The 27,583-nt window shown below is 39.7% G+C and overlaps 1 protein-coding gene across 1 annotated transcript in view; it reads left to right on the forward strand.

Moving 5' to 3' along the window:
* CRACR2A (calcium release activated channel regulator 2A) overlaps positions 1-24,743 on the forward strand; it is a 72,330-nt gene extending 47,587 nt beyond the window's left edge. Inside the window, exons 9-18 of the mRNA XM_052790423.1 lie at positions 1,403-1,474; positions 3,736-3,781; positions 4,599-4,690; positions 6,141-6,468; positions 12,074-12,206; positions 14,659-14,740; positions 16,403-16,517; positions 18,192-18,293; positions 23,309-23,385; positions 24,317-24,743. Coding sequence (XP_052646383.1) covers positions 1,403-1,474; positions 3,736-3,781; positions 4,599-4,690; positions 6,141-6,468; positions 12,074-12,206; positions 14,659-14,740; positions 16,403-16,517; positions 18,192-18,293; positions 23,309-23,385; positions 24,317-24,407 — 1,138 coding nt within the window. The 3' untranslated portion in view covers positions 24,408-24,743. The remainder of the gene's footprint in view (positions 1-1,402; positions 1,475-3,735; positions 3,782-4,598; positions 4,691-6,140; positions 6,469-12,073; positions 12,207-14,658; positions 14,741-16,402; positions 16,518-18,191; positions 18,294-23,308; positions 23,386-24,316) is intronic.
* The last annotated feature ends 2,840 nt before the right edge of the window (positions 24,744-27,583 follow it).

Consider the following 27,583-nt stretch of genomic DNA (forward strand, 5'->3'; position numbering starts at 1 on the left):
TGACTCTGAATTAAAAAATATTTTTCGAAAAGAAATATTTACAATTCATATTTTGAGGGATAGAAATGGCCTTTAAGTGACAGATCAATCTACCTGTCTTGCTCCAGCCTTCTGCACAAAGCAAGAGTTACATTACTCTCAAGCTGTAATTGGCAGAAATGTTCACTGAAGTCCATTTAACAGAAGATAGTTTTAAAAAAATGCTCAGGGATCTGTAAAACCCTCTTGTTGCCAATGGAGAGCACATGAATGCCAGACTGTGGTGCATACCTTGCCAGACTCTATACATTTCAGCAATGAACTACATAACTCAGAGCTGTGGCTGTTTGGCATATTTCAGGATAGAGCAGAATATTAGATCAAATGTCATATTCTTTTTCTGTTAAGCTTTGTGCCAAACTCTACTTAGTTATTACTAATTTAATTTCTCTTGGGTGTATAATTAATGAACTTTGTTGCTAAATGATTGTTAAAGAACAGCCACTGCGTTTAGAACACTATTTTTAGGTTTGCATGTTTGATGTGTGTTTTGGAAGTAGACAATAGAAATACTCCTCCTCAAGGTGGTTTGTTTCCTCTTTGAGGCCTCTCTTTTCAGATCCAGAGCAAAGACTGTGGAATGATCTGGTTTTAAAGCTACAGAGGAAATCTGCCCAGTGGTCAGACTGCTGAATAATACTGCTGCATTTACAAAGCACTTTGGATTCAATAGTGTTTTATGGAATTAGAGCTCAGCCCTACTCAACTGCACAGTGTTGCTTTAAACATCTGTATCAGTCTGGTAAGACCGGTGCTGTTGAAGCAGGTGTAATGTTCAGACTGTGCACAGGAAGAACTTGAGGCTTCACTGAAAGGCAAAAAACATTTAAGGCCAGACACCGAGTTGCTTTAAGACAAAGTAAATGGTGTAAATCTAGTGTAAAAATCTGAGGCGCTCTGTCCAATGTTTAAGGCTGCATAAGTGTTAAGAACTGAAAACAAATTTTAGAGATTGTAGATGTGCGAGCCTGACGTATGGTTCCAGCAGCAAGATAAACTCTAATTTTGGATAAAATTTTACATGGCCTTTAGTGGCCATGAGCAAGAAGGATTTCAGCAGTATGTCTTCTCTGAATGGTGCAAGTGCCAGTATCGGTGTATATTAAGCTCTCTGGATGAAGAAATTACAAAGCTATAATTTTTTTAAAACGAACCTCTACTCCTTCCTCTGCTAACTCAAACTGCTGTGATACTTGGGCCTTATATTGAATGAACTTTTTTAAAATTAGTAACCATTCATGCAGAATAAAGTCGACAGGTTTGGAGAAGCTGAAGTCCCAAATGTGGATACTCCTAGGGGGAAGCATTTTAATGGTGGTGTTACCATGGTTAGAACAATTTTATTTCTTTCTTTTCATTACAGGGAGGTGTACCGAGTGACAGAAACCTTACAGAGAGAGAAGTCAGGACTTCTGAAGCAGCTGGATTTTTTAAGGTAATGCAGACCTTACATTCAAGAACTTCTTGCATCATTCTAAAGAGGTACATTAAAGGATGAAATTATGTTGGGATATGTACTGGGTGTAGGTGTCCCGGTGTTGGCAGCGGGGCGCTGCGGGGGTGGCCTCTGTGCCAGAGAGGAGGGGCCGGGGCTGCCCCGTGCCAGACACGGCAGGTTCCAGCCAGCTCCAGTGCACCCAAGGTGGTGGTGCCTCTGGGAAAGCCTGGGTAAGAACAGGTAGAAAACACTGCGCAGCAGTTGAGAGAGAGAGGAGTAAGAAAAAAATGTGTGAGAAACAGCCCTGCAGACGCCCAGGTCAGTGCAGAAGGAGGGGGAGGAGGTGCTCCAGGCGCCGGAGCAGAGATTCCCCTGCAGCCTGCGCAGAGCCCACGCAGGAGCAGGCTCCTGGCAGGAGCTATGGTCCGTGGAGAGGAGCCCGTGCAGGAGCAGGTTTTCTGGCAGGAACTGCGGCCCATGGGGGACCCACACTGGAGCAGTCTGTTCCTGAAGGACTGTGCCCCATGGAAAGGATCCATGCTGGAGCAGTTTGTGAAGGACTGTAACCTGTGGGAGGGAACCCACGCTGGAGCAAGGGAGAAGTGTGAGGAGGAAGGAGAAGCAGAGAGGAGCTGTTATGGACCAACCACAGCACAGCCATTCCCCATCCCCCTGCGCCACTCGGGATTGGGAAGGAGGTAGAACAGTCGAGAGTGCAGGAATTAAGTTGAGCCTGGGAAGAAGGGGTGGTGGGGAGAAGGTGACTTTAGTTTTGTCTTTGTTTCTCATCTTCCTACAGTTGAGTCTGTTTTGTCTGTGATGGCAGTTGGTAAGCAATCTTCCTGTCTTTATCTTGACCCACAAGCTTTTCCATCTTATTTTCTTCCCTGGTTCTGTTGAGGGCGGCTGGATGCACATCTGGCAGCCAGTCAAGGTCAACCCGCCACAGGATAATGACACAAAAGATAGCAAAAATGGTTACATATGGAACATGCCCCGTTCTTGCACACAGTAGAAAGCAGTACATATGAAAGATTTGCTTTGTTTTGGCAATTTGGTATTGTAGGACAATCTCCATTCCAAAAATCAAAAATAAAACAAAACAGTGGTGAACTGTTGTAAGCTGCTTCTGTGGTAGAAGCCTGGCTGCAGGAGACTTGAAACTTGTTAAAAGGCTCTGCTGTTTCTAAAGTGATGGGAGTCCACCCAAAACGAAGATTCTTTCCCCAAAATGTTTATTTGTAAAATTATATCGAAATATAGTTAGCTAAATTTCTCTGTAACATTTCTGTATTGATAGACTTCAAAGTTTGGAGTTGTGTTCAGTCAATTGTGGCCCTCTTTTCAATGTGCAGCAATGTTAGTTTTTGTTTGCTCAATGGTAAGTTTGCATGGGCTATAGATTGTACTTGCCTGTAGGCCTTCATTCACTGCACTTCCTTCAGGAGGCCTCATTTTAAGTTACCTAAAAAGTTCCTATACTTGAGGAAAGGCTCTTACTTTGCAGTGTGTTTCCCATAGGCCACTCCACGTGGTGTGATCTTGCCTGCTGCAGGTAATGCGGCCACAGATGGAAACATCTGACAGCAGAACTTGTTTCTGTTCACCAAGGCTGTAATGGCTGCTCAGTCTCTTTTGTGACCAGGCCAGCAATAGGTGGAGACAATGAATGATGTACAATAAGCAGATGTGTTGTCAGATCTGATCAGAGCTGGCTGATTGCCTGGAGTCTCCATTTCTTGACATTTTCATCTTTTCTGCAAAATGAATGGAAGATGGATGTTTTCCTAGGGAGACTTTTCCATGGCAGCTACAACCGTAGCCCTCAGAGGGGCATAGCTGGCCTTCACAGCTGTCACCAGATGAATAGAGGTGGTGTTCATTACACCCTCTCCACAGTAAGAAGCTGTCTTTACTGTGAAAACCTTTAAACATTCTAATCTAGAGTAAGTGAAGGCGTATTGACGAGAACTGATTTCTATGTGTTAAGGCATTTGTTTTGATAAACTACAGAATGAGGGGCAGATGCCAGCTGGCTTTAATCAGCATTGCCCTACTGGAGATTCAGTGGCCCAGACAGGGAACTGGCTGTGGTAAGAATATAAATAAAGTATGATGAAGGGTGGAGATATGCAAAGTGCATTTGTCTTGCCTTTTACACTGCCAACTGTCCGGTCTGTCTGTTAGTGTTGAGTAGAAAAGTCAGCAGTTCTAAATACTTGGCGTCAGTGTTTCTTTTATTTGTGTTCTCTTTGCAGGGAGAGGAACAAACATCTCAAAGATGAACGTGACATATTTTTACAGGTAAACAACTGTTATTTTCAAACCCGGTGTTGAGCAAACACATATCAGAACAGCCTCAAAAGAAGGGGATCAGAAGGCTGTGCAGGCGACAGACTGAGCTACTTAAATCTTGCTCCCTTCTTAATTTATATCATTTTTTTTCTCACTTGAGAATAAGATTTTTAAATTTGAACAATTTTAAGAGCTACATTTTTAGAATTATAAAGTTGGAGCCATCTTGAGGGAGATAAATGTATTTTATAAGAAGCTAAGAATGCAATCATGAGAGTATGAAATAACCTAAAAATTGGACAATTAAGTTGTGTTAATCTATTCAGTCAAGAAGAGCTAATATCCTGAAACATTTATACAACAGTACGATTTCTGAGTACCTGAATCAGTACCTGAATACCTGTCAGTACTGGGTAAGGGCAGATCACGTTAACTTTCTAAGCAGCAGCAGAGAATGGGCCCCTAAGAAATTCCACAAGTACCCTGACTTAAGGAGACTAAGGCCACTTAGTTTACACTTGTTTGTTCTTAGTCCTACAGGAAGCTGCTAGTGTAAAAAAAATATATCTATTGACTTCTTTTCATGACATTACACTGTTTAATTGTGGTCTGCTTAGTTTACAAAGCAGATGAATTCTTGCAGGATCTGGAGTTTCCGTGTTCTGATTGTTCATCAGTCAGGATTTTGAAGCATTTATACCTCTAGGATTTTTTCTACAATTTTTTTCTTTCATATTCATTGCATTATTTAAGCATTAGGAGTGAAGGCAGCTAACCATAATGAATAACAGGAGTAAATTAGTAAGAAGAATCTGTATTTCTGCAGAAATGCAAAACAAGTGTTCCAAAAGCCAGCTGGAAGCAAAGATCAGGGTCTGTCATTGGGAAATACATAGAGGGCAAGATGCTGCCTAACAGGTAAGAACTTTTTTTCCTGTTTGAGTACAATGAGGCTTATAGAAGGATGATGTGGAATGTTTTCTTTCTGATACCTTTGGACTTTTCAAAGCATGTATTTCTAAAGTGTCTGTCGCTGTAAGATTACTGTGCTTTTTAAGAAATTTGGAAAATTTTTGAAAGAATGAAATTTATTTGGAAATAAAGAAACAAATTTTCACATAAAACAGTTGTACTGTCTGCAAAGGCAAGAGATTTCCCCATTGTGGATGAGTATATGCTGGGAGGCACAAGAGCTGTCCCATTACACTATGTTGATGTGGTACAATGTCCTTGGTAACTCCCTGAAAGAGTATACCTCCTCCCCTCTTATTGTAGAGGACAGCAGTCCTGTTGTAAAGTATGGGATGTGGAACTGGTAAAACATGGAGAATTTAATTCTTAGCTGTGTGGTTGTAAACTTGAAATCAACAGGAACAAGGTGGTGATGTCAGTGAAACACTAGCGTGTTTCCTTTGAGACAAGAGGAACTGGAAAGAAGACTAGTATTTCACTTTGAAATAGCAGCTGAGGCAATGTCCCTGCAGGCACGGGGTCATGAAGTGTAAGGAGGGAAAGCTTTTGAGACACAGTTCAGTACTGAGAAGTGGAGCATAATTGGCAAAAGCAATTATGGCACAAAAATCTAGAAAAATTTAGGTGGGAAGGACCTCTGTTGTCTCTAGTCCAATCTCCTGTTCAAATGGGGATAACTCCAAAACTAGATAAGGTTGCTCAGGGCCTTGTTCAGTTGAATTTTGGAGCATCTGGATGGAGGTCCCACAGCCTCTTTGGGCACCTGTTCCTTTGCTGCACCAGTCTCATGAAGACATTTTGTTCCCTGTATCAAGTCAGCATTTCTCTTATTGCAGCCTACATCTGTGTGCACATCTGAGAAGTCTCTGGATCTGTTTTATCTACACTTCCACTTCTGTTGAATCCCACTTACCCTTTTTTTCATCCATATTAAACAAACCCATCTCCCTCTTACCTGCTAAAGAGAGAATTAGATTACATATAGAAAGGGTCTGGATTGGGCGGTGGTTTTATTCTTGCAGAATGGAGGCAGGGGGGAGGAGGAAATCACAGTAGGGAAATTTACTTTAGCTATTCCATGAGGTTAGAAGTGAGGCTAATCTTATGTTTTGTATTCTGGTTCAGGTTTTCCCCCTAAGTTATTAGCGTTCCCCATGCTACTTATAATTATCAAGCATGCTGTATATAGATATAGATATAGATATAGATATAGATATAGATACACACACATTGTATGATGAGCTGACTTTTCAGTAGACATTGGACTGTGAATCTGCTATGCCTGCTGTGAGTAGTAAAAAACATGGGAGATTAAATTCAGTTACACTAGAATAAAACACTAGGAATCCAGGTCCAATACATTTTTGTGATGTACTTACTTTTTTTCTCTGTCTAGCCATTCATTTGAAGATGATGATGTTTTCAATAACTCAAAGAGAAGGAATTCTGCTGGACTGAATGGAATTCTATCTGTAGAGCCTGATGCTGGAGCCACTGGAGCAATGTCTAAAGCATCACATCTCCAAAGAATAATATCAATTGAGGAAGATCACCTACCCCAGCTTCTTGACAGGCTGGTTGATAAGCAGTTGAACAGATGGACTGGAGAAGATGAGAATACTTCTTCTGAGATGGAAATGGATAAGAAAAACACAGAACAATCAATGGAACACTCACCATCATCTTCTAGAGAGCAGCCTGTAGGGAAGGAAACACTGTCAAATGTAAGGGGGCAAAGGGGACCTCACCTTGAGTATTGTGTGCAGTTCTGGGCCCCACCATTTAAGAAGGATGTGAAGGTCCTTGAATGTGTCCAGAGGAGGGCAACCAAGCTGGTGACAGGGCTGGAAGGAACATCCTGTGAGGAGCGGCCGAGGACTCTGGGTTTGTCTGGTTTGGAGAAAAGGAGGCAGAGGGGCGACCTCATTGCTCTCTACAGCTTCCCGAGGAGGGGACGTGGAGAGGGAGGTGCTGAGCTCTTCTCCCTGGGATCCAGCGAGAGGACGCATGGGAATGGTTCAAAGCTGCGTCAGGGAGGTTCAGACTTGACGTTAGGAAACATTTCTTTACTGAGAGGGTGGTCAAGCCCTGGAACAGGCTTCCTAGAGAGGTGGTCGATGCCCCCCTGCCTGTCGGTATTTAAGAGGCATTTGGACAATGCCCTTAACAACATGCTTTAACTTTTGTTCAGCCCTGAAGCGCTCAGGCAGTTGGACTAGATGGTCTTTGTGGTCCTTTCCAACTGGAACTGTTCTGTTCTATTCTATTCTATCCTATTCTATAGGACCTTGGAAATGATGAAATGGTGTTGAAGGGTAATGCATTATTCTTAGAATCCAAAATTACTTAGTTTTCTGTTTTTAAGTTGAAGCATGACAAATTAAGCCATTGTATGAAGAGGGAGATGGAAATATACTGCAGATAAATGTTGAAGGTGCAAAGAAGGGAAACTCAGCCTAAAGGAGTGGTAACTGTAGACAATGTGTGCCTAGACTTATGTCTGAAGGTCTGTCTAGGAGAAGTGAAGTTAAGCCTTGTAATAGATGACACAAGAAAATCCACTGAAAGGTAGCAAGGTAGCAATTGTCTAAAAAAAGCAGCAATTCTTTTTTTAAAAAGTTGGGTTTTTTTTTTCCAAAAAGTGACATTTCTCATATTCTGATACTTTTGAATCTGAGAAATAAAGACAGCAAATATCTTTACTTTTTAATTATTTTTGAGAATACTTTTAATTAGAAAATTGAAATCCAGATTTTTTTTCCAGCTCTAGCTTCTATGTGCTTGTTAACAATGAATTCACCATGCAGTAATAATACTTAAAACAATATGCTGGAAGGTACATTTATTTGGAGTCTAAAGTCCTTCTTGCACTGCTATTGCTTCAGAGCTAGCTGGGGTTGTTTTCTAATTTTAGTATCATTGTTAAGTATTACTCATTTTTAGATTCATGGAGCACATATTAAAAAGGTTAAAGTATAGGAAAAATAGGTATGCTTGGTCATAATTATATGGTTCTTTTAGAAGAAGCAAGCATATCTTAAAAATTATGATAGAATTATGCCATGGTTACATAATAACTTCTAAGTGGTACTTTTTAGTAAAAAGTCTAGGGCACAGAACAGAGCTTCATCCTTTGAAATTATTTAATATAATGCATACTTTTTGTTTGCTATATGACTTATTTTGTATCACATTTTCAAAGTATGGCCTCATTGGACTTTAGGACAGCAAAAACCACGTAGGTCATCAGGTCTGGCTAGGACAAACCTGTCCTGCCTGCTCTCTTTCAGCAGTCATGTCCCTTGAAAAGACATCCTCTCAGCTGGGTAGAACTGGGCATGCCCTCAGAACTTGTTTCTTATACATCCCCCCCCCCCCCAAAACAGTTGAGAGCAAGCAGGGAGGGGAGAGAAGAAATCATAAAATGTCTCCTGCCTGGTTGTTGAAAATGTTTTGTTTCAGTTTCTAAAGATACATTGTGAGGGTAAACAAGTTTGTTTCCAAAGGTCACTTAGAACTGCCAATTCCGTTTGGTGTTTTTTTCTATGAAATGTCAGTGCCTTAGCCTAGCCCTTAGTTTGGGTTGGTTTTTTGCTTGTTTTTTTAAAATTTAGTTTAAAAAAAATACAGCAGAGTACTGCTTTCTGATAAACTCTCTGTCCATGTGGCACTGAAGTATTTGCATGGTCCTCTTGGCCTGCTGACTAGGCCTGCCAATGACGATTCAATTGATGGCATTCCATTGCTTAGGGCAGTCTCTAGGCTGTCTAAGTGTCTGACCACTGCCATTTTATGTGAGTAGTTGTCGTGGTTTAATCCCAGCCAGCAACTAAACACCACGCAGCCGCTCACTCACTCCCCCCCACCCAGTGGGATGGGGGAGAAAATCGGGAAAAGAAGCAAAACCCGTGGGTTGAGATAAGAACGGTTTAATGGAACAGAAAAGAAGAAACTAATAATGATAATGATAACACTAATAAAATCACAACAGCAATAATGAAAGGATTGGAATGTACAAATGATGCGCAGTGCAATTGCTCACTACCCGCCGATCGACACCCAGCCAGTCCCCAAGCGGCGATCCCCCGCCCCCACTTCCCAGTTCCTATACTAAATGGGACATCCCATGGTATGGAATACCCCGTTGGCCAGTTGGGGTCAGCTGCCCTGGCTGTGTCCTGTGCCAACTTCTTGTGCCCCTCCAGCTTTCTCACTGGCTGGGCATGAGAAGCTGAAAAATCCTTGACATTAGTCTAAACACTACTGAGCAACAACTGAAAACATCAGTGTTATCAACATTCTTCGCATACTGAACTCAAAACATAGCACTGTACCAGCTACTAGGAAGACAGTTAACTCTATCCCAGCTGAAACCAGGACAGTAGTGCTTCATTTCCTTCCATACACCAGCTGTAGTCTGATTAATTTCTCATATAACTTTGCATTCCCTAAATGATGGCTGTTGGGATCACCACTTTTTGACCATGAGATTTAGACATCAGAAGTGATCTTGTTCCATACAGTGCTCGCACACTGATTCCCTCTGCTGACATCATGCCCGGGCTAGGAGTGATATTCAATTAGTAAGTGTTTTCAGGGCAGCTCTGCATATAATCCTCAACTGGAGCTGAAGAAAACTTCAGAAAAAGATAACTCCCTGCTTCCTGCATCATGAGTTATGAGGTGTGAGTCTCAAAGCTGTATGTCAACTAGACTGTCTTCTGCAGCCAGTCCTTCTCTCCCCTCATGTTTTTCTGCTCAAAGGATCTGCAGTATAAAGGAGTGTAGGATCTAGAAATACTTGAGCAAAGGAGGCAGAATGATTCCATGCAGTTGTTACATACGTAGCTTACTCAGATATGAAGTCTTGTCATTCTGTGTTTTGCACTAGGAAGATGAAGGATCTGAGACAACCTGTATTTTTCAATTCATTGTCATTTTTGTTCCTGTCATCTACATGGCTTTGTATTACTGCATTCCATGATCCCATTGCGTACTGTACTGAACTCAGGCTCCTAGCTGCTGGCATTAAGCCTTCCTATTCACTATACATTCACAGTCATTTAGCTGCTCGTCCTTTATGACCTACTGCATCTAGTAGGCAGGTAAAACCAATGTAAATTTTTTTCTCCTTTCAGAAATGTCCATTTTTATCCTATGGAAGGTGACTTCTGAAAGCGTCTAAGAATTTACAGCATGAGGCCAGTAACTGCTCTTTTATCTGGGAGTTAAGAGTCAGTAGAACATTCTTCTGAGTGGCTGTTAAGATAAAGCTGCAGTTAGCATAAGCAGAAATGTGATTGCAAAACACCTGAAGGAACCATAATGGAAATTAAAGCAAGATTTTCTGTCCAAAATCTCTGCCCAAGATGCAGTTCCTCTCCCTTCTGCTCTTTAAGTATGGAATACAAACCACTATGTTTATACCTGCCATCTTCCACATTTGTGTTAAATTGCACAAAACCCAGGCATGTTACTTGACCTGGCTACTGTTTATATGAAGGCCACTCCAAAGACACAGCTAGGGAACACTTTTTCAGACTGCATTGTAAACTAAAGTAAATTTACATCCCACTGCTATTCCATTTTCCCATCAATACTTTGTTGAAGCAGACTATGAAGTAGCTCATCCCTTAGTATAGTGTTCAGATGCAGTTTTAGAATCAAGTTTGATTATTAAGGTTGTTTCCATGAGTGGACTTGATATATCTCAATGAAAAATGACTGCCTATTATGTTGGGAGTTGAGCTGAAGGCCTCTGGTGTCTGAGTCTTAGTGCTACTGAGGTGTGTGTGTGACCACCAGGGGCAAGGTATTTCAGGTCATGTAGTCCATATATTTAGTTATTGTTCTCAGAAGCACTGTGAAAATGGTGCCAAGCTGATGATTGTATGTTAACTTGTTTTATTTCCCAGAGCACACAAACTAATAGTCTGGGAATGTTTTTCAGCAGAACTGAAAATGTGCTTTATATAGGTGTATGTGTATTACTAGCAGCCTATACTTGCAGTGGAGTTTGGGATTTTAATAGAAAAGGAGAAGTGAACAATGAGGTAAGAAATCTCTCTATAGTTGTAATGGGCTATTAGCCCAGCTCATGAAAGAGACATGTATTTTTGTCCCCAAAACTTACAGCAGTGAATGAATTTTTTTTACTAAGCAAGACAGCAGCTCAAGTTTTTATTTACTTTTTTTCCCCGTGAAGTGCAGCTCTCTATTGTTTCTGCTTCTTTCTGTAAGGCTTCAGTATATTTGCAGAAAACATTTGCAAGGCCAGACTTCAATGTCTCATTCAAAGGACTGTCAGGCAGTGAGCTCAGTTCTGGTGTTTTCTTGAAGTCAGCAGTCTCAGGGATTCTGTACCTCAGAAGCCTGGCAGAGGGCCTCCCCTCCCCTCCGTTCCCCTCCACTGCCCTGCCCCAACAAACTAATGCCAGGAGCATCCATGATCTTGCTCCCCTTCTGCAGCATTAAGAACAAACTTGCTATTTCCCCCTTCCTCCTCCACCTTTGCACAAAATAGGAGAAGAGGCCAGCTAGGGCACACCCTGCAAGCCAGCTGGTGCTACAGTGTTCTCCCCTAAGCAACTCCTACGTACAAAGGTCTTGGGAATAATGACCTACTTGACAGAGGATATAAATATTCTCTCCAGCATGCAGTAAGCAGGACGTGGATAGGCAGAACAAATTGTTCTTCCTTCTGCTTAAAAAATCTAAATGACAGAAACATAGCTGAATGTCTACAGCCTGATTAACTGGGTCTAATTCTTGCTCTATCTCTTTCCCCCATGCTTCTGCCTGTAATGTTAAAGAGATGTAGAAGTGCAGTAGTTCCATGGAAGCTCTTGGCTCCACAGTAGTAGCAGAGAGAAGAATCTGGTGATAGATGGCATAAGTCAAAAAATTATGGCTTTCCTTCTGTTACCTAGGTGAAGATGTGCTGTTTCCTCTGTGTCATTGGTATAGGATGAAACTACTGAGCAGAGCTGTGTGAAGCTTTATGAGTTTTGATTTGCAGGGATGAACATAAACCACTTTCTTTAAGCAATTTCATGCATTTTTCAACGTAGTCTCCTGTCAAGGTTCATATTCAGTATACTTCCAGAGCTCAGTCCAAATCACTGCACTTCAAATGATCTGGAATGATGCATGGCAAACATCTGAAATGCTGAGTTATTTTAAGAAACAGAATATTGCTTTATGAGTAATGGAGAACATGATAGGATAAATTCTCTTCTTTTTCCCATCTCAGCCTTCAAGACAAGGCAAATTGGAGAGGCAACAGGATTTATAGAACAGTTGGAGACTAATGTTTGCTTTTACTTGAAGGAGGAGAGAATAAACTCTGTCCCAGACCGCTTATTCAAGATTATTTTTGTGGGCAATTCAAGTGTTGGAAAGACTTCATTCTTAAGGCGATTTTGTGAAGATCGTTTTTTCCCAGGCACAGCTGCTACTGTAGGTAAGTTTAAGAAACATTATTACTATTATTATTTTTGTTCCAACAGTACTTAGCAGTTTCTACTGAGATCAGGCCCTGTGTTATAAAACAGAAACATACAGATGATGTAAAAGCCATTGTCCAAAAGGAGAGTAGGACATGCAAAGTGAATTCTCCTAAACTGGGAAGCAGATAATTGATGCAGAGGTTTCAGAGTAAATTCCATACTGAAATCCTGGCAGCACTGAAATAAATCAGAAAAATCCTATTGATTTCACTGAAGCTAGAATTTCCTTGTAGATCTCGCTGTTCTGAAACTGATATCCTGTCCTCTGGACTGTGCTGTACTAACCATCCCACCTCCATACCCCATTTCTATCCCTCTACGTAATCTGATTTTGTTTTAAAGAGAAAGTAGAATTTCTGAATTATGTTTGAAGATTTAGCATTATATTAAGCACCAAAGAAATATGTTGGACCAGTGTTTTCAAAGCCAAACATTTCAAAGCCTACGTTGTACTTATATTGCCTGAAGTTGTAAACCAAGCTTTCGAAAGTCAGACACATAATCAAGGTACGAAAACGTAAGTATAGGTTATTGCAATGCAGCTGATTTACTGTAAATGACCAGATTCATTATACTTAAGTCTGTATTTAGGCCTTACTTATTCTGCAGCATATATGAAATAAAACTTGTTCATAATAAAAGATATTTAAATTAATGGATTTGTCTTGCATTTGTGACAATCACAGGTGACCAGCTGCTGTAGCTCCCTTGGCTGATGAGGTAGACAGACACCTGAGTTTAAATGTCTGCTGGTATGTTGAGTGTCTAAGCTCACATTAGAGTCAGGGAAGATCTAAGATCTTAGCATAGGGATTTAAATTAATTTTGGCACTATAAAGTATTTCACCTGGTCTTCAGCTGCTACTTTGGAAGAGAGCAGGTCCCCTGGGTGTCCTGCCAGGTTGAAACAGACATTTTGAATACCAAATGGCATCTCAGATTGCACTAGGTGCCTGTGAGCAAAACAGCTGAATTCTACCCCACCATCTTCTCCAAATCAGTCCAGTCAGAGGAGCCTAGGGACCAATTAATCTGACCCTTGATGCCTACTTCAGGGTGAGCTTAGTCATTTCCTAGACTCCTAGTTCTTCATTGACTAGATCTTCATTAACTGTAATGGGAGCTTAGACACCTATATGCAGTTGCCTACATTTAAGAGTCTGGTGCTATGTCCTATCCATGTTGTCTTGTAAATGGCTGATATACTTCTCTAGACTCTGAGGTCTTACACAGTGTCTGCAATTGCGTGAAGGTTCCAGAGGAAAACCACAGGAATGTACCTGACCTTTTCATCTTTTGGCTGGTCATCCAGTGTTCTCGCAAATGCAACGGCAAGAAAGTATTTGTCATAGCTTTGATTTAGTCTTCACATCAGTGAGTTTCACAGTTGTAGACTATGGCTGGCAAGGTACAGACTGTTGAAAAGTCAAGTGAACAACCTGGAGAAGAGTCTTCTCATTGACTTTCTACAGAATAGCTCAATTTTTTTCCCTTGAGATATAAGCAATGGATATATCCTCCATGTAGATTTCTTAATTGAAGGAAGGTGGGCTTGGATGCTTCTTAATTAATGCCGGTGGTAAAAATCCCATTGATGTGGAAAATGGCCCGAAAGAAATTGTTGATGACCTACTGAGATCCCTTCCAACCTGAATTATTCTGTGATTTCATGATACAGTACAGTGTGATACAAGAAAATGCAGGTTGTCATTAGGAGGAAGCAGTGACTGATTAATATTTAAGACTCTAATTATTGTTATAAATATCCAGAAGATATTTATATCATCACAGGTTAGGGAAATTGCGAAAGGATTCATTTAAAAGTTTAGATAAATTAATTTTTGTCTCACCTCCATTTAGCCACATAAAAATTAGGGGACTAACCTAACTGTAGTCAGCTCATCTTCTATATTCAGAAGAGGGGAGGTGGTTCTCCACATAGTTAGTCCATCTATCTTCAGCATTTATTTTAGGTTCCACTGTCCCCTTAGTGTGGTGCCTTGTGTTTTTCCACTAACTGTAGAAGGTGCCTATGTGGCTAGCTCAGACTAAACGCTGAAATTTCGGACAACTGGAGTTATACAGCATGAATTCCAGGCTAAATGACTTAGACTGCTGTGGACTGTCAAATGGACCCTTGACTCATGTACCCTGATTTGGAAAGTTACTTATCTTACAGCTTTTACAGAATTCAGCCACTCTATTAACATTCAGTATTTTATTACTGAAGAACTTCTGGCAAATAAAAGCTCTTGTTGTTCTCTGATAGTTAGAGACTATGGACATAATTTTTAATGTAGTATCTATCTTGTTACCTTTCTGGAATTGTTGCTGTTTGCTGGATCAGGTTTTCAAAGATCAAACTAAGCATATAAAGAGACAACCCACCTTGTATTTCTGTTTTAGGTGTGGATTACAATGTGAAAACCATCACAGTAGATAATACCCAGGTAGCCCTGCAACTCTGGGACACTGCTGGCCAGGAACGGTGAGAAACATTCTGTTGTGGTTTAACCCGGGTAGTTGACTAAGCACCACACAGCTGCTCGCACACACCTCCCATCCAGTGGGATGGGGGAGAGAATCAGAAGGGTGAAATGAGAAAACTCATTGGTTGAAATAAAGACAGTTTAATAATTAAAAAAAAACCAACAAAACAAACCCACCACCAACAAAAAAACAATAAAGGGGAAAAGAAACAAAACCAAGAAAAAGAAGTAATGCAAAAAAACCCAGTTGCTCACCACCAACTGATTGATGCCCAGCCAGTCCCTGAGCAACTGCAGCCTCAGCCAACCTCTCCCTCCTGCCGTTTTATTGCTGAGCACAACATCATATGGTATGGAATATCCATTTGGTCGGTTGGGGTCAGCTGTCCCAGGTGTGTTCCCCTCCCAACTCCTTGTGCACCACAGGCTACTCATTGGTGTGGCAGTCTGAGAAGCAGAAAAGGCCTTGATGCTGTGTAAATACCATTGAGCGGTAACTAAAATGTTGTGTTACTGGCGCTGTTTTCATCACAAATCCAAAACATAGCCCGATACAAGCTAGTATGATGAAATTTAACTCTATCCCAGCCAAAACCAATACACATTCTAAGGTTTTGCTTCTTCGAATCATCCGTTTGAAGATTAGTAAGCATGGGCCTAATCCTGCTTCTCGGGAGAGGAAAAAACATGGGGGTATTCCTAATAGAGCCAGTGAATTCACAGTTTAGATCCTTCCCTAGCAGCAATAACATGCTGATTTGGTGCTAAGTGTCCACTGAAAAAGTGCCAATCTGTAAAAGAGATTCTTACTAAAGCTCTAAAAGTTTAGTACCACAGAATTTCTTTAGGAGGAAGGCTGATTTTAAAATGTACCTAGAATTATTTCTGTAGCAGAAAATACCTTGATAGTTAAAAAAAGAGTTGTTTTTTTTCACCAAAACAATCCCATTGTAGTTGAAGAACTCCCAGGTTTTCAGTGGTAATTTCCTTCCCCTTCCCTTCAGCTATTGTTTAGTTTTCTATTACTAAAAGCAAGGGTTATAATGATGATCTACATTTTCTACAGGAAGCTTGGGAAAAAAGCCCCAAACAGAAATCTAGCTAGCTTTAGGTGGAGCATTTTGTGATGGGGAAATTTCTGCTCCAAGCCTAAAATGAAAGAGGGTAGGAGAAGGTGAAATATGCAGCTGATTATCCAGACTAACCCAGAATCAATTAAAGAAGGCAAAGGGAACTTTTCCAAACCCTTTCTTTCAAAAAATATTTTTTTGCAAAGAATTTATTTGCTGTTGCAGTAATTTGTGGTAGTAGTGTGTTCTGTGAATCTTCTGCTGAATGTGAAAAGGGGTCTGATGATTCAGGAAGAATGGGATTGCTTACTACAATTCATAATAAGCCTCAACTTTCAAACAGGATCTGCAGTGAAGATCAGTATTACAGCTTCTCCCTTGTCTAGTTTATGGAATTTTAGAATACGTATGTAAACCAAATTAACAGGCGTTAATCTTTCCTAAGACTAGATGATTAGAAGAAACATCTTTCTTTGGGCGGGGTGGGACGGGGCGGGGGGGGGGGGGGGGGGAGACTACTATAAAATTTTGCTTATGTTGTCAGATTGCTACTTCTGTTGAAGAGAGCTATAAACCGGTTCTTACTTATAGGTACCGAAGCATTACCAAGCAGTTTTTCAGAAAAGCTGATGGTGTCATTGTGATGTATGATATAACAGCAAAAGACACATTCACAGCTGTCAAGCAGTGGCTGATAAGCATCGAGGTAACATGGTGTAACTTTAGATCTAAACTGTGATGTCATTATTCTCTACCTTCTTCTGGACAGCGAGTGTTAGCAGGGCAAAGCACAGAGAGCAGCATGTTTCTTGTTTTGTCACAATTACGTTTATGTTAGTGATTTTGGTCTGCACAGTTACCAATAAAGCTATTTTTAGAATCTCTATGTCTGTGAAAATAATCACAGTTCCAGGGGTTTAAGGACTTAAAATGAGTGATGGGGAGAAAGCCCAGCATGGAGTCCTCTGATTTCTCATACAGGTTGTTCAGCTGATATCTCCCATTGGATCACCACTAGCACTGGGAGGTGCTTTGGTTCAGTGATGATGGTCTGATGATCACTGATCATTACTAGCAGTTTGACAACCAAGTATGTAGCTCATGGGAAATTGACTGTGTTGTGAACATAAGCCATAAACTTAAAGCTATAATATCTACATTACTGCCATAAAACTGTCTTGTGGTAGACAGTTCAGTTTCCTGGGGATCATCCTTTCAACCACATGAAAACAAAAGCACAGCCCATGCCACTGAGTGGCTTCATTTAATTAAAAATTCTCTTTTTTTTCTCTTGGTATATCTCTGTAGCCCATAGACAACATCTTGAGAGTGCAAGCAGCTGAATTTGCTTGTGGCCAAAAGAAAAAATAAAAATAAAACAGAAGCTGCTGCCATAAAGGACTGAGTCGCTACAGAGAACAAAGTGTGACTTCCCATTTGCTCATTATTGCAGAGTATTGCCACTGAAAAAGTAGGGGACAAATTGGTGTGCAAAGATCATTTAGTCTGATTTTATTGGGCATGTGTTCTAGTATAATACACTGTTTTCCATAATGGCAAATAGGTGGCTTTGCAAGTTGAAATTAGGACTCGTTCATTCAAATGTTTCCAAACAGGCATAGTTATTCCTCATCTGAGTAGCTCTACTGTAGCATGCATTTTGTAAGAACAGGCCCCTATTAAATATATGATCTTAACAAATCAGTGATTGTTATAATTCAGTATGGTAAAAGCTAGAGGAGAATTCTGGGTTTTGATCCAGAAAAATTGAATATTGTGGTCAAAATCTTTTCCCAAGGTGTAATAGTTCACTCATCTTTACTGACTAATTTTGATTGCTACGAACTATTGCTGAGTTGAAGACTTACAGCCAAGTCCATTTACTGCTGCAGCATTCGGCCCACTTTATGAATGTACTCATTGTGATAATTCTAACCATTTTCAGAATTAATTTTGATTTGTGCCTATTCTATGTATTTTGGGGGGCCTATTATTTCAGTAATTTATTTGGCATAATTGTACCCAGATGTTGTCATTATTTTTCTGTCCATATAATAAGAAGAGCAGTGGCTATAAACACGCAATGTCTGAGCCTGTGTAGCACGGTAGTTTTCTCTCTCCCATTTTAATACAGAGTCTGATAAGCTTCTGTGCTGTTACTAAAAAAATGCCAAGTTAGTGCAGTCTCTAGCATTCTGTCTTTTTCATGCCTTTTATCCAACTGTAATTCCTGGCGTGTGTAAGTAAAGCGGCACATACCTGGCTTATATGTGATGTCTTAAATGTCTTGTTGCAGTGTGACATCTGTTAGTTTTTATCCTCTTCATCCGTGAATTTTTTAATACAATGCCTCAGTTGATATTTATTCTTTGTTCTGCAGGAGACAACTGGGGAGAATGTACCTGTGCTTTTGCTGGGTAATAAAACTGATAATGAAAAGGAACGTGAGGTCCCTATGGGAATGGGAGAGCATCTTGCTAAGGTACTATACTTAGAGGGGAACCCCTTACAAAACTTGGAAGGTGAAGGTTTTAAAATGGAGTCTGAATGTGTCTAAATTCATAGAAACACAGATTAATTTTAATCAGACAAGTATTTTTAAGGATTAGGAACCCCATCACACTCATCAATTCAGCTCTCAGTGATGTAAGTGCTGATAATTATAGTAGCTATCAAACTGTCAAGATGAAAAACAAAAAGTGAGTGGTGCAAAAAATATTTAAGAATTCACTCTCATTGTCTCTCCTCTCTCTCCCCCCCCCTTTTTCTTTGTTCTCTCTTTCTCTTTATTTTTTTCCTCCCTTCTCTTTTTCTCTCTCTTTTTTTCTCTCTTTTCTCTGTGGATGGATTCTTAACAGAGAGATAATTTGGGGACCTTTTCTCCCTCCTACCTCCTGTAAAACCACAGACCATCTGTTACTCCTATGGTAGGAGGAGAAAACATGTTTACTTTTAGTAACTTTCCATCAAGGAGATAAAATAAGTAGAGTTAACAGTCTGCATCTACCAGAGCACTGGTGATCCATGGGCCATAATTTAAGCATTAAGGGACTGCAAATAGCAGATACTTGTTTATATTCCTGTGTACCATGCCCATCAATTTTTCTTCTGAATCTCTCTATACAATGCATACAGTTTGAACACCAGTGCCTCCAGAATATTCATTTATTTAGAAATAAGTCATCCCAATATCCCTGAGAAATTAACTGAGTGAGTAGGAATGTACCTAAATTAAACAATGTGCTGGATTTCATGTACATATTTGTTTCTCCTTTGAAAATAGATTTACAGCTCTGCTTGCTGGTAACCAAAAGGCTATTTTCAAGATCTGAAATGCAGCTGAATTGTTCGTGGTTCATAGGAAAGATTGCTGCTAGGCACCTCTCTATAACTGAAAGAATTAGGGCCAGGTCTCTTTTTATCTTATCTTGATTATTCATACAGCCTTTTACAAGCATACCTCCATATTCAGTTTTGTATCCATTATTTCATTTTTATAGGGGAGCAATATCAGACTTGAACTTCATCCCTCAAAGGTTCTCCCTTTAGGAAATCTGCTTTATTTTCTTGTATGCATGGAAATGCAGATAGTTTTGAGACCCTGGAGGCTAGGAGGGTATCCAGGGTGTAACATTGAATCCTTCTGTGAAAAAACAAATGACACATAAATGCTAAATGGACAGAGTAGGTGTCTTATGTGTCATTTACCTCTCTTAAAAAATTGTACTAGTAAAACAAAGATGAATCATTCTAATATATAGAACTCACAGCCCACCAGGGCATTAATTCTAACATGTCATGCAAGAAAATAAAATGTTTTGCTTAAGTAAAACAAAGAAAGTTGTCAAATTGAAGATGGTTAGAATCAAATGAATGGATCTGAATGACTCATTTGAATGTTTGAATGTGCTGCCTGAGGTAGCTAAGGGAAGGAATGATTAATGACAATGGATTAGTTGGAAAGCAGCGTAGATGTAATTAAATTATAACAATTTGCTTGCTGAGCTAATAATAACCATGAATTTTAATGAAATATTAATTCTTGTAAATAGCCATGTAATTCATATGAAACCACATACCACTGTCTCTATTAGTGAATGCAATTAAGTTACTTATTTTGTGAATAATCCCATGAATTACTCAGAACTGATCCAAAATACACAGGACTAGATGCTGAGCTGATACAAATATGTATTGCCATTTTTGGTGAAAACAACCCTGAACCTGTTCTTGTGCAGGCAAAGAACCAGATTAGCCTACTGACCCTGAAATCCAACAGTTTTTATAGACTTTCAAGGTCTCACAGGATCATTTTTACTTAGTTTCTTCTATAGTCAGAGAGGAATGTATACTTTCAGAGGGCATTCCAGCCCAGCTGTATTAACTCTTGCTTTGCTTCAGCCTCACATCTTCCAAGTTAGTGTACTACAAATTCCATCTGAAACCCAAAGGCTCCCATTATAATGCACGTGTCACATAACTTCTTTGCAAGGCAGGCAGCACAGTTCGTTATTAAAAGGAAGAATGGCAGCCTCAAGAGAGCCCTTTCAACTCCTTGTCATTTGAGAAGGCTGGTAGTTGCAGTATGGGCGTGATACCCCAGGAAGGAGGGAATAGAATGAGGATAGGGATTCTGGAAGGCATCATAGGGAACAACAAGGCTGTGATGAAGCTGATCTGTAGCTGGATTAATTAAAGAGTAAACAGCATGATGGCAAGGAGAATTTTGCAGTATTGGCTTTGCAGGGAGAAACAGCAGACACAAAACAAAATGTTCACATGCAGTACAAGAATGACCTGATGGAAAACACCTAAAACTCTCTTGATAGAGCTACTGGGAATATAAAGAAAAAGAGAGAAAAAGAAAAAACAAAAGAAAAAAAAGGCAAGTCCACCTGCCTTTTTTAGCAGAGGATCCAGAAGGAAAACTCCATTTAACAAATTTCTGTTTGACTTAGCTTGATCCGCTGCTCAAGAGTTCATATGAGCACAACAATACAGAGAATATTCAGATCATATTGTGAGCATCCAGGAACAGCCAATGTTCTATATGAGTGGATTAGTGTAACCGCTGCCAATTATTTAAATAAAATGGCTTATGATGTAGGTGCTGCTCAGGCATTCAGGCAGCATGATTTTATTTGGGCCTTGCACAGACTCCCTGAATGATCTTAAATGGGTCAATAAATCCTTCTCTATCTCTGTTCCTCAACTGTAAAATAAGAGAATAATGCCTTCGTCTGCCTTGACTTTGCTGACTATGTATGCTTCACGGGATGAGGACTGTCATACAGTGTCTCCTTTATCAACCTGTTAATGCCGTTGTTATACGAATACTGTTAATGAGGGAGCTGTTCTTCTCAGAGTGATACCACTTTACAGGACAGAAACTGCCCAGTTCCCTCTGGTAATCATTCATCTTCCTCCCTGTTCTTTAGATGTCTGCTGATTTGTACGTAAGTTTTTGCAATGAAGTAATTGCCAGTGGTCTCCCAGATTCAACAGCTAATTCCTGGATGGAGATGGGTGGCATTTCCTGGCTTATTAATTATATGTGTCCCGCCTTCTGCTACTTTGTTCTCGTTGTGTATGCTATCAATTAAAGTTTCCTCCCTGATTCAAAGGAATGACAGTTTGCATTTCCAGGCTGACTCCCCCTCCAGAGAAGGACCCGTTTGTCAGACTGACAGAAATAAGCAATTAATATCAATTGAGTTTAAACTGTTATCTTTCACCAATAAGAATTTGCCCTACCTATGGAATTAGTTGAAAAATCCATACAGATTCATGCCATTATAAATGATGTCATCACTGAGAGTTCTCCTCTAGTGAAATTCTGTTGTATGTGGGGAAGATGTAGGAGTAGTATCACTCTCTGCTTGACTGACATAAAGTAGCTAGATACTGACCACAGTAGGTTTTCTATTAGAGTTCTGATCAGCTGAGCAGAAAAAAGGAGTGTAAATTTTATTTCAAACGTCTGTTTGCACAGCTAGCAAGAAATTTGAGCTGGTCAAATTTTATCTTAAAACTTCTCTAAGGAAAGCAAGAGGGTTACATTATAGGGTAAATATCATACAGAACACTGTTTAAAAAAAAAAATCAGTAAAATATCCATCCAACACTAACATTGCCTGATTTCTTCCCCTCTCTGCTCTTCTGTGCTTATCTGTTCACCCAGAAATTACTACAGGTGGTTCAATCCCGATGTTCATGAGAACAAACAATATAACGATTGACAACATATTCAGGACTGACATTTGATAACATTAGAACTGCTAAAATAAACTACCATATTTATGAAACTTCTTTTCCCCACTTTTTGTCTTTGAAATTTCATGAAGATGATAAAAATTTCAAAAAGCTGTGCAATTTTGGAAGCATGGTATATTTAAAAAAAAACAAAAAAACCAAACCAAAACTGAAATACCTAGTCATTTTAATGGGAGCTTTTGAAAACTGAATTGTGTCTTATGAAGGGTGGTTAAATAAGTACAAATGCAGTAACCACAGTTAATAGCAAGCAAATGAAAATATGCAGATGTGTGATTGTCATTTCCTAAGCTACTGACTTACTTATTTGAATTTTAAGCTACTGTCATAAATAGCAAGATAACAGAGAAAAGTGGAAAGTGAATAGAAAGATGAAATCTGGATGGGTAAAAGGCCATGTAGTAATACATAGAGGCAATGTAGGTGAGGTTCAATGTAATACCTTGTGAAAGTAGATAGATGTCTATTTTGGAGAGGATAATCTGTCATTCCCTCTCAAACTTCTCTTGCCATCACAGCTGCTAGGTCAGGCTTTTGCACAGATGATCTCTTGCATTTGTATTTGTTATGATAAGGCTTCAGCTGAAGTGCTGAGAATGTCTCCAGGGCCTGATCATTTATCCATTGTTCTTAATTGCAAAGCTCCCAGGCCCAGGCGCTACAAAACCAAAGGTGCAGACTGACTGGGAAAGAAGGTGCAGAAACAACTAATTAGTTGTTATTTTTTTGCTGAGGTTTTTAACTGGTCATTTGCTGGAAAACATTAGTCTCAAACTGTTGAATACAGAAACACTGCTGCTGAAGCTTTCCAAGATTAAAAAAAGAAAGTCACTGGAATTATTTTCACCTGCTTTGTCGAGCACTCAGTGATGTACTAATTGCCTTATAATCACAAGGAAAGTTCACAAGACTTCAGAACCTTACAAGGCATGTTTGCCTTTGAGCCTTTGTGAGATCGAGCTCTTACAGCAAAAGCCACTGTCTAGAACAAATACCTGCTAAGAAATGCATATAGTTGTTGTTTGGGAGGCACAGTTCAACTTCTTTTCTTTTGTTACTCTTTACTGTTAGCTCTAGAATGAAATAATTAAATCCTAATTTTTCCTAAGATGATCTATTTCTGTTTCTTTATCTGCATATTTCAGTATATCTGTGTTGCTTTTTTAAAGCTGGAGTGAGATATTGTGCAAAATTAATTGAAATGGTCTTTCTGTTTGATTCTAGGATTACAATTTAATTTTCTATGAATGCAGTGCATATTCTGGGTACAATACCAAAAAGTCTGTGCTTCACTTAGCTAGGTAAGAAGAAAACACAATCTATGAGTTCTATATATGCCTGACTTCCCTGTTGCTGATGACAGTGAATTGTGTTTGTTAAATTAGTTTGGTAGGGGCTTATGGTGATGGAATATTTTATTCCATTTAAACTGATCTGTAGCCTGACCCTGTTGCTCCAACTGAGCAGGTGCTCAGGTTCATAAAGAGTCCTGTGTAAGCTAGCGAAGCTCTGTATAGACCCAGAAACGCCTGAGTTGTTGCTAGGAAAGCTGAGGGCCTGGGATGTTGTGATAGTTCTTGCAGGAAGTTCTTGGGGGTTTGGAGAAATATGCTTGGAAATGGATGCTGCTGAGTCCTTGCAGCAGAACATTGGATGTGCTGCTTTATTCCCCAGATCTGCTCGTTACAGCTCAAATTCTGCTGTCTGCCTGGGGGCTGGGAGAGAGGGAGAGGTGGATTTTTGAAGTTATATAAAGGCTAGAGGTAAAAATACAGGTAAATCTGTCCCCTCTGAACTACTTACAGAGGTGAAAACACTGGTAATGAATTGGCAGAGCTTTAATATTGTTGCTGCACTTAGTGAAATTTTGTGAATGTGTCAGGTAATTGATAAATGTCTAGGTAGCCAGATGTGGTTTTGTTTTGCTCCAGCCTCAAAAATAACAAATGTAAGTCACTGTTTTGAGTCTCTGTAATATACAATAAATGCTAACAATCAGCACCAACTACATTTTTCTAACTAAATGAACAAAGGTGGTTTTGTGTTGAGGCCACCATAATTGTAGTTTTTTGTTTGTTTGTTAGTTTAGTTCATAAGAGTCTGTCATTTTCTGTTAACCTCTGGACAATTTTAAAGGCTTGGGGGAAATGTTTTTTGTTTTAATCTCTTACTTTATTGACTTATTTGACTATTATTGACTTTTTTCTCAAAAGTATTGTTTCCTTCCCCCAGGATTTTAAAGGAACATGAAGATAAAGTGAAAGAGAAAACCGTTGAACTTCAATCTGATATGAATAAAAAGTCTTGCTGTATCAGGCCATAAAATGCTGGAGCACATTTAGACAAGCCATACATTTATACGACACTACATGGCACCATCAGATTTGCTTTATCTTCCAAATATTTCTTCTTCACTATTAAGTGAAACTTAAAATCCTTGTATGCTCTGATCTTCACTTTTACAAATATTGTCTTTAGTTAATTGACAATGTATTTGGGGCAGCAACAGTCTTTTATTCTGTTTGACGCCTAACACCACTGAATCCTGCTTTGTGATCAGGCTTGTAGAAGCTGCCACATTATTAATAATAAGAAATAATTTTATAGGAAGAAAACTACTTGGAATGTGAAGTAAATTCCTACTGGTGTGGATGACCTATCTTCTGAATACTTCTGTTTATTTCAGTGCTCTTGAGATCCTGATTTTGTGCTGACCTTTGTTACAGTTTTTTAAAAATTGAAATGGGTAGCTGGTTGGTTGGTTAAAAGCATTACACCAGCAATTGCAAAGTATAAGGTGATATTTTAAAGCTTAGTGTGAAATACACATGAACAAAGGATGGAAGAACTATGAAGATTTTCACAAGTAGCATTAATTCATTTGTACTACACATTGTTGCACATAGGTCCTTGGTAAGAAACCCTTCCTCCCACTTAGATGTGATGAATAAGGTATATTTAGATGGGTCACTGAGATACCATACAGGCTTGCCTGAGCTGTTGCCAAATAAGCTGGCATGCTTCCATGGTGAGGTGGTTCTATGCAAATATCTAGCATAGTTTCCAGAAACAGTAAAGCCATGGTAGTGCAGTGCTTTTCTCTGGCTAGTTAGCATTAGAGTTGGAGCAAATCAGCCTGTGCTCTTCACCGTATTTGACATGGCTGTACGGCTGTGTGTTGTAGAGCTTGCTCTGAACCTCTGTTTGGCTATGGTTTCCTATGGAAGTCCCAAAGCAATCTGTGGCCAACTTGAACATTCAAATCAATTCACTGTCATTAGTGGTGGTCGAAAACACATACCTACATAGGAAGCTCATTTCACTGGTGTAGTTGATTGTAGTACAAAGCATATTATGGCTGACTGAACAGCTCTTTGTCTCCAAAAGTCTGTCACAGGTTTCATGCCAGATGTTGGGGGCAGAATTTTCAGAAAGAGCAGATCTTCTTTTGAGGAAGATTTTGAGAAACTTTCCAGCATTTAAGGAGTGAAAAATCTCACCAAAATCCAGGGAGATATTGCTCTCTTTAGCAATGTTAAGAAAAAACTCCTCATGTGCCTAAATACGTGACTGATTTTTCAAAAGCCACACAGCATTTCCCTTTGGTTTAACCAGGGCCTGATAGCACTGAGATACAGTGTTTGAGAAATCAAACCCATATGGACATGTTTTAGAAAATCATGGCCCGCCCTGGACCATAAGAAACCCAAATGTCATAATTACTTTTGGAAGCCTTTGTAGAATATAAATGAAAATAAGAAACTTGAGAGTGGGTCACCCAGCCACCACATGATCAACAATTATTCCTGTTGGTATTTGTCTTCACTGCATCCAGCTATTGTGGTAAGTATTCACGAATGATTATTCATGATGGTGAGCTTGTTAGGAAAGTGGAACCCATGGCATAATTTTCATTAAAATATCAAGCAAAACTGTAGATTTTATTATATGAGGCTTACAGACATATTTTCAACCCATCTTCTAAATGTTTCAAAGAAGTTATTTTTCATTTGAATAATGAATCAATTTGAAACTAAAGATGAAAGTTAAGCACTGGCTCAATAAGTAACTCTATTTTGGGATAAAAACTTCATCAGTAATTAATTTTGCTCTTGGGATTTCAGTCTGATCAAAGGTATTTATCTGGTGCCAAGAACTATGTGATAGAGGTTTGTAAACTTTCCCCCACAGCAATTCCTCTATCCATACCAACACTCAAATGCCTTTTCCTGTGAGTCGGGATCCAAACGTGACCCCTTTCCCTATCAAGTAGAATAACCAGGATTTTCCTAAACTAACCAAGTAGCCCAGGATGAGCTGATGCTTAGGGGTTTTTTCCTTGTTGATTTCTAAGAGTCTGCTCATCCAAATGAAAAAGACTCCCCTTGCTTTTAGTAGTGTGCTTAAGAACCCCTAACCCCCAAACCCCTAAAACCCAACTGGAGCAAAATGAGCATCCATTAATGAAAATCAGTAGGCTTTCTGTTCACTTCCCAGGGTTGCTTCTTGAAGTCTGTTACTGGTTGTGGAGGGATGAGTCACCTTATCAACTGTTATGTGTTATCCATCATGGAAATCTTCACAGAATTGAGTCACCTGTGTTCAGTCCTGGCTGGAGTTGGACTGATGCAAACCTCTAATTTAAACCTCAACAAAAACAACTGTTTATCCCAATTTCAATTAGGGAAGAAGTGTCATCAGTTTAAATATTGGCTTTGCTAATTGACTTTGAATGATCTGTTCCCCTGCAGTATGGTGTTTCCTACCCCATCAATATCAGAACTGCCAATATTTCTTCCAGCCTCTGTCAGCCTCAGGAAGACAGTTTGAAGGCTTAATTTCAGCTTTACTACCACTGACTCTAGCCTCACAAAACTCCAAATTCAGTTCCTTATTTTTTCGTTCCCTGAAGTTCATCTTCATTTTGGAGGAAAGTGACATGAGGTGTATCTTCTTTATGTGACTTCTACAGGATCATTTTTATTTGGACATCTTTCAGTGTGCACTGAGACCCTGCTAGCAGGATGTATAAAACATGAGGGTAGACAATGCTAAGGAGCAGCTGAATCCTGGGATGAAGGGGATTTCTTTTTCTTCATCTACTAGAGCCAAATCTGGTGTGGTCTAAGACCCAGGAGGTGTCTCCCATCTCAGACTGACAGCCGTGGCTGCTGCTGTTCCTTTTTGCAAGTCCAGCCAAAACCGAGGCTGAGTACGTATTGCGAAGATGCAGGTACACACACAACGCTAACATCAGCCACACAGACAACAGAGAGCTGTCTTGTCACCCATATACACACAAACAGCATTACCATAAATTTGAACACAGATAGCCCAATCCTTTTCTTCCTTTCCAACTGATCAAGATTGAAGTTTGCTGATGAAAATGTACACGTACACAACTCTATGACTTGCAGTCCTCTCTCTCCCCCTTTGCCCTCCCTCTCTCCCCAGGATCATGCAGAAATTTGGTAGAAAGATTTAATAAAAAGACTGGAT

This window comes from Harpia harpyja, chromosome 6 (genome assembly GCF_026419915.1).
Source record: "Harpia harpyja isolate bHarHar1 chromosome 6, bHarHar1 primary haplotype, whole genome shotgun sequence".
Taxonomy (NCBI): Eukaryota; Metazoa; Chordata; class Aves; order Accipitriformes; family Accipitridae; genus Harpia; species Harpia harpyja.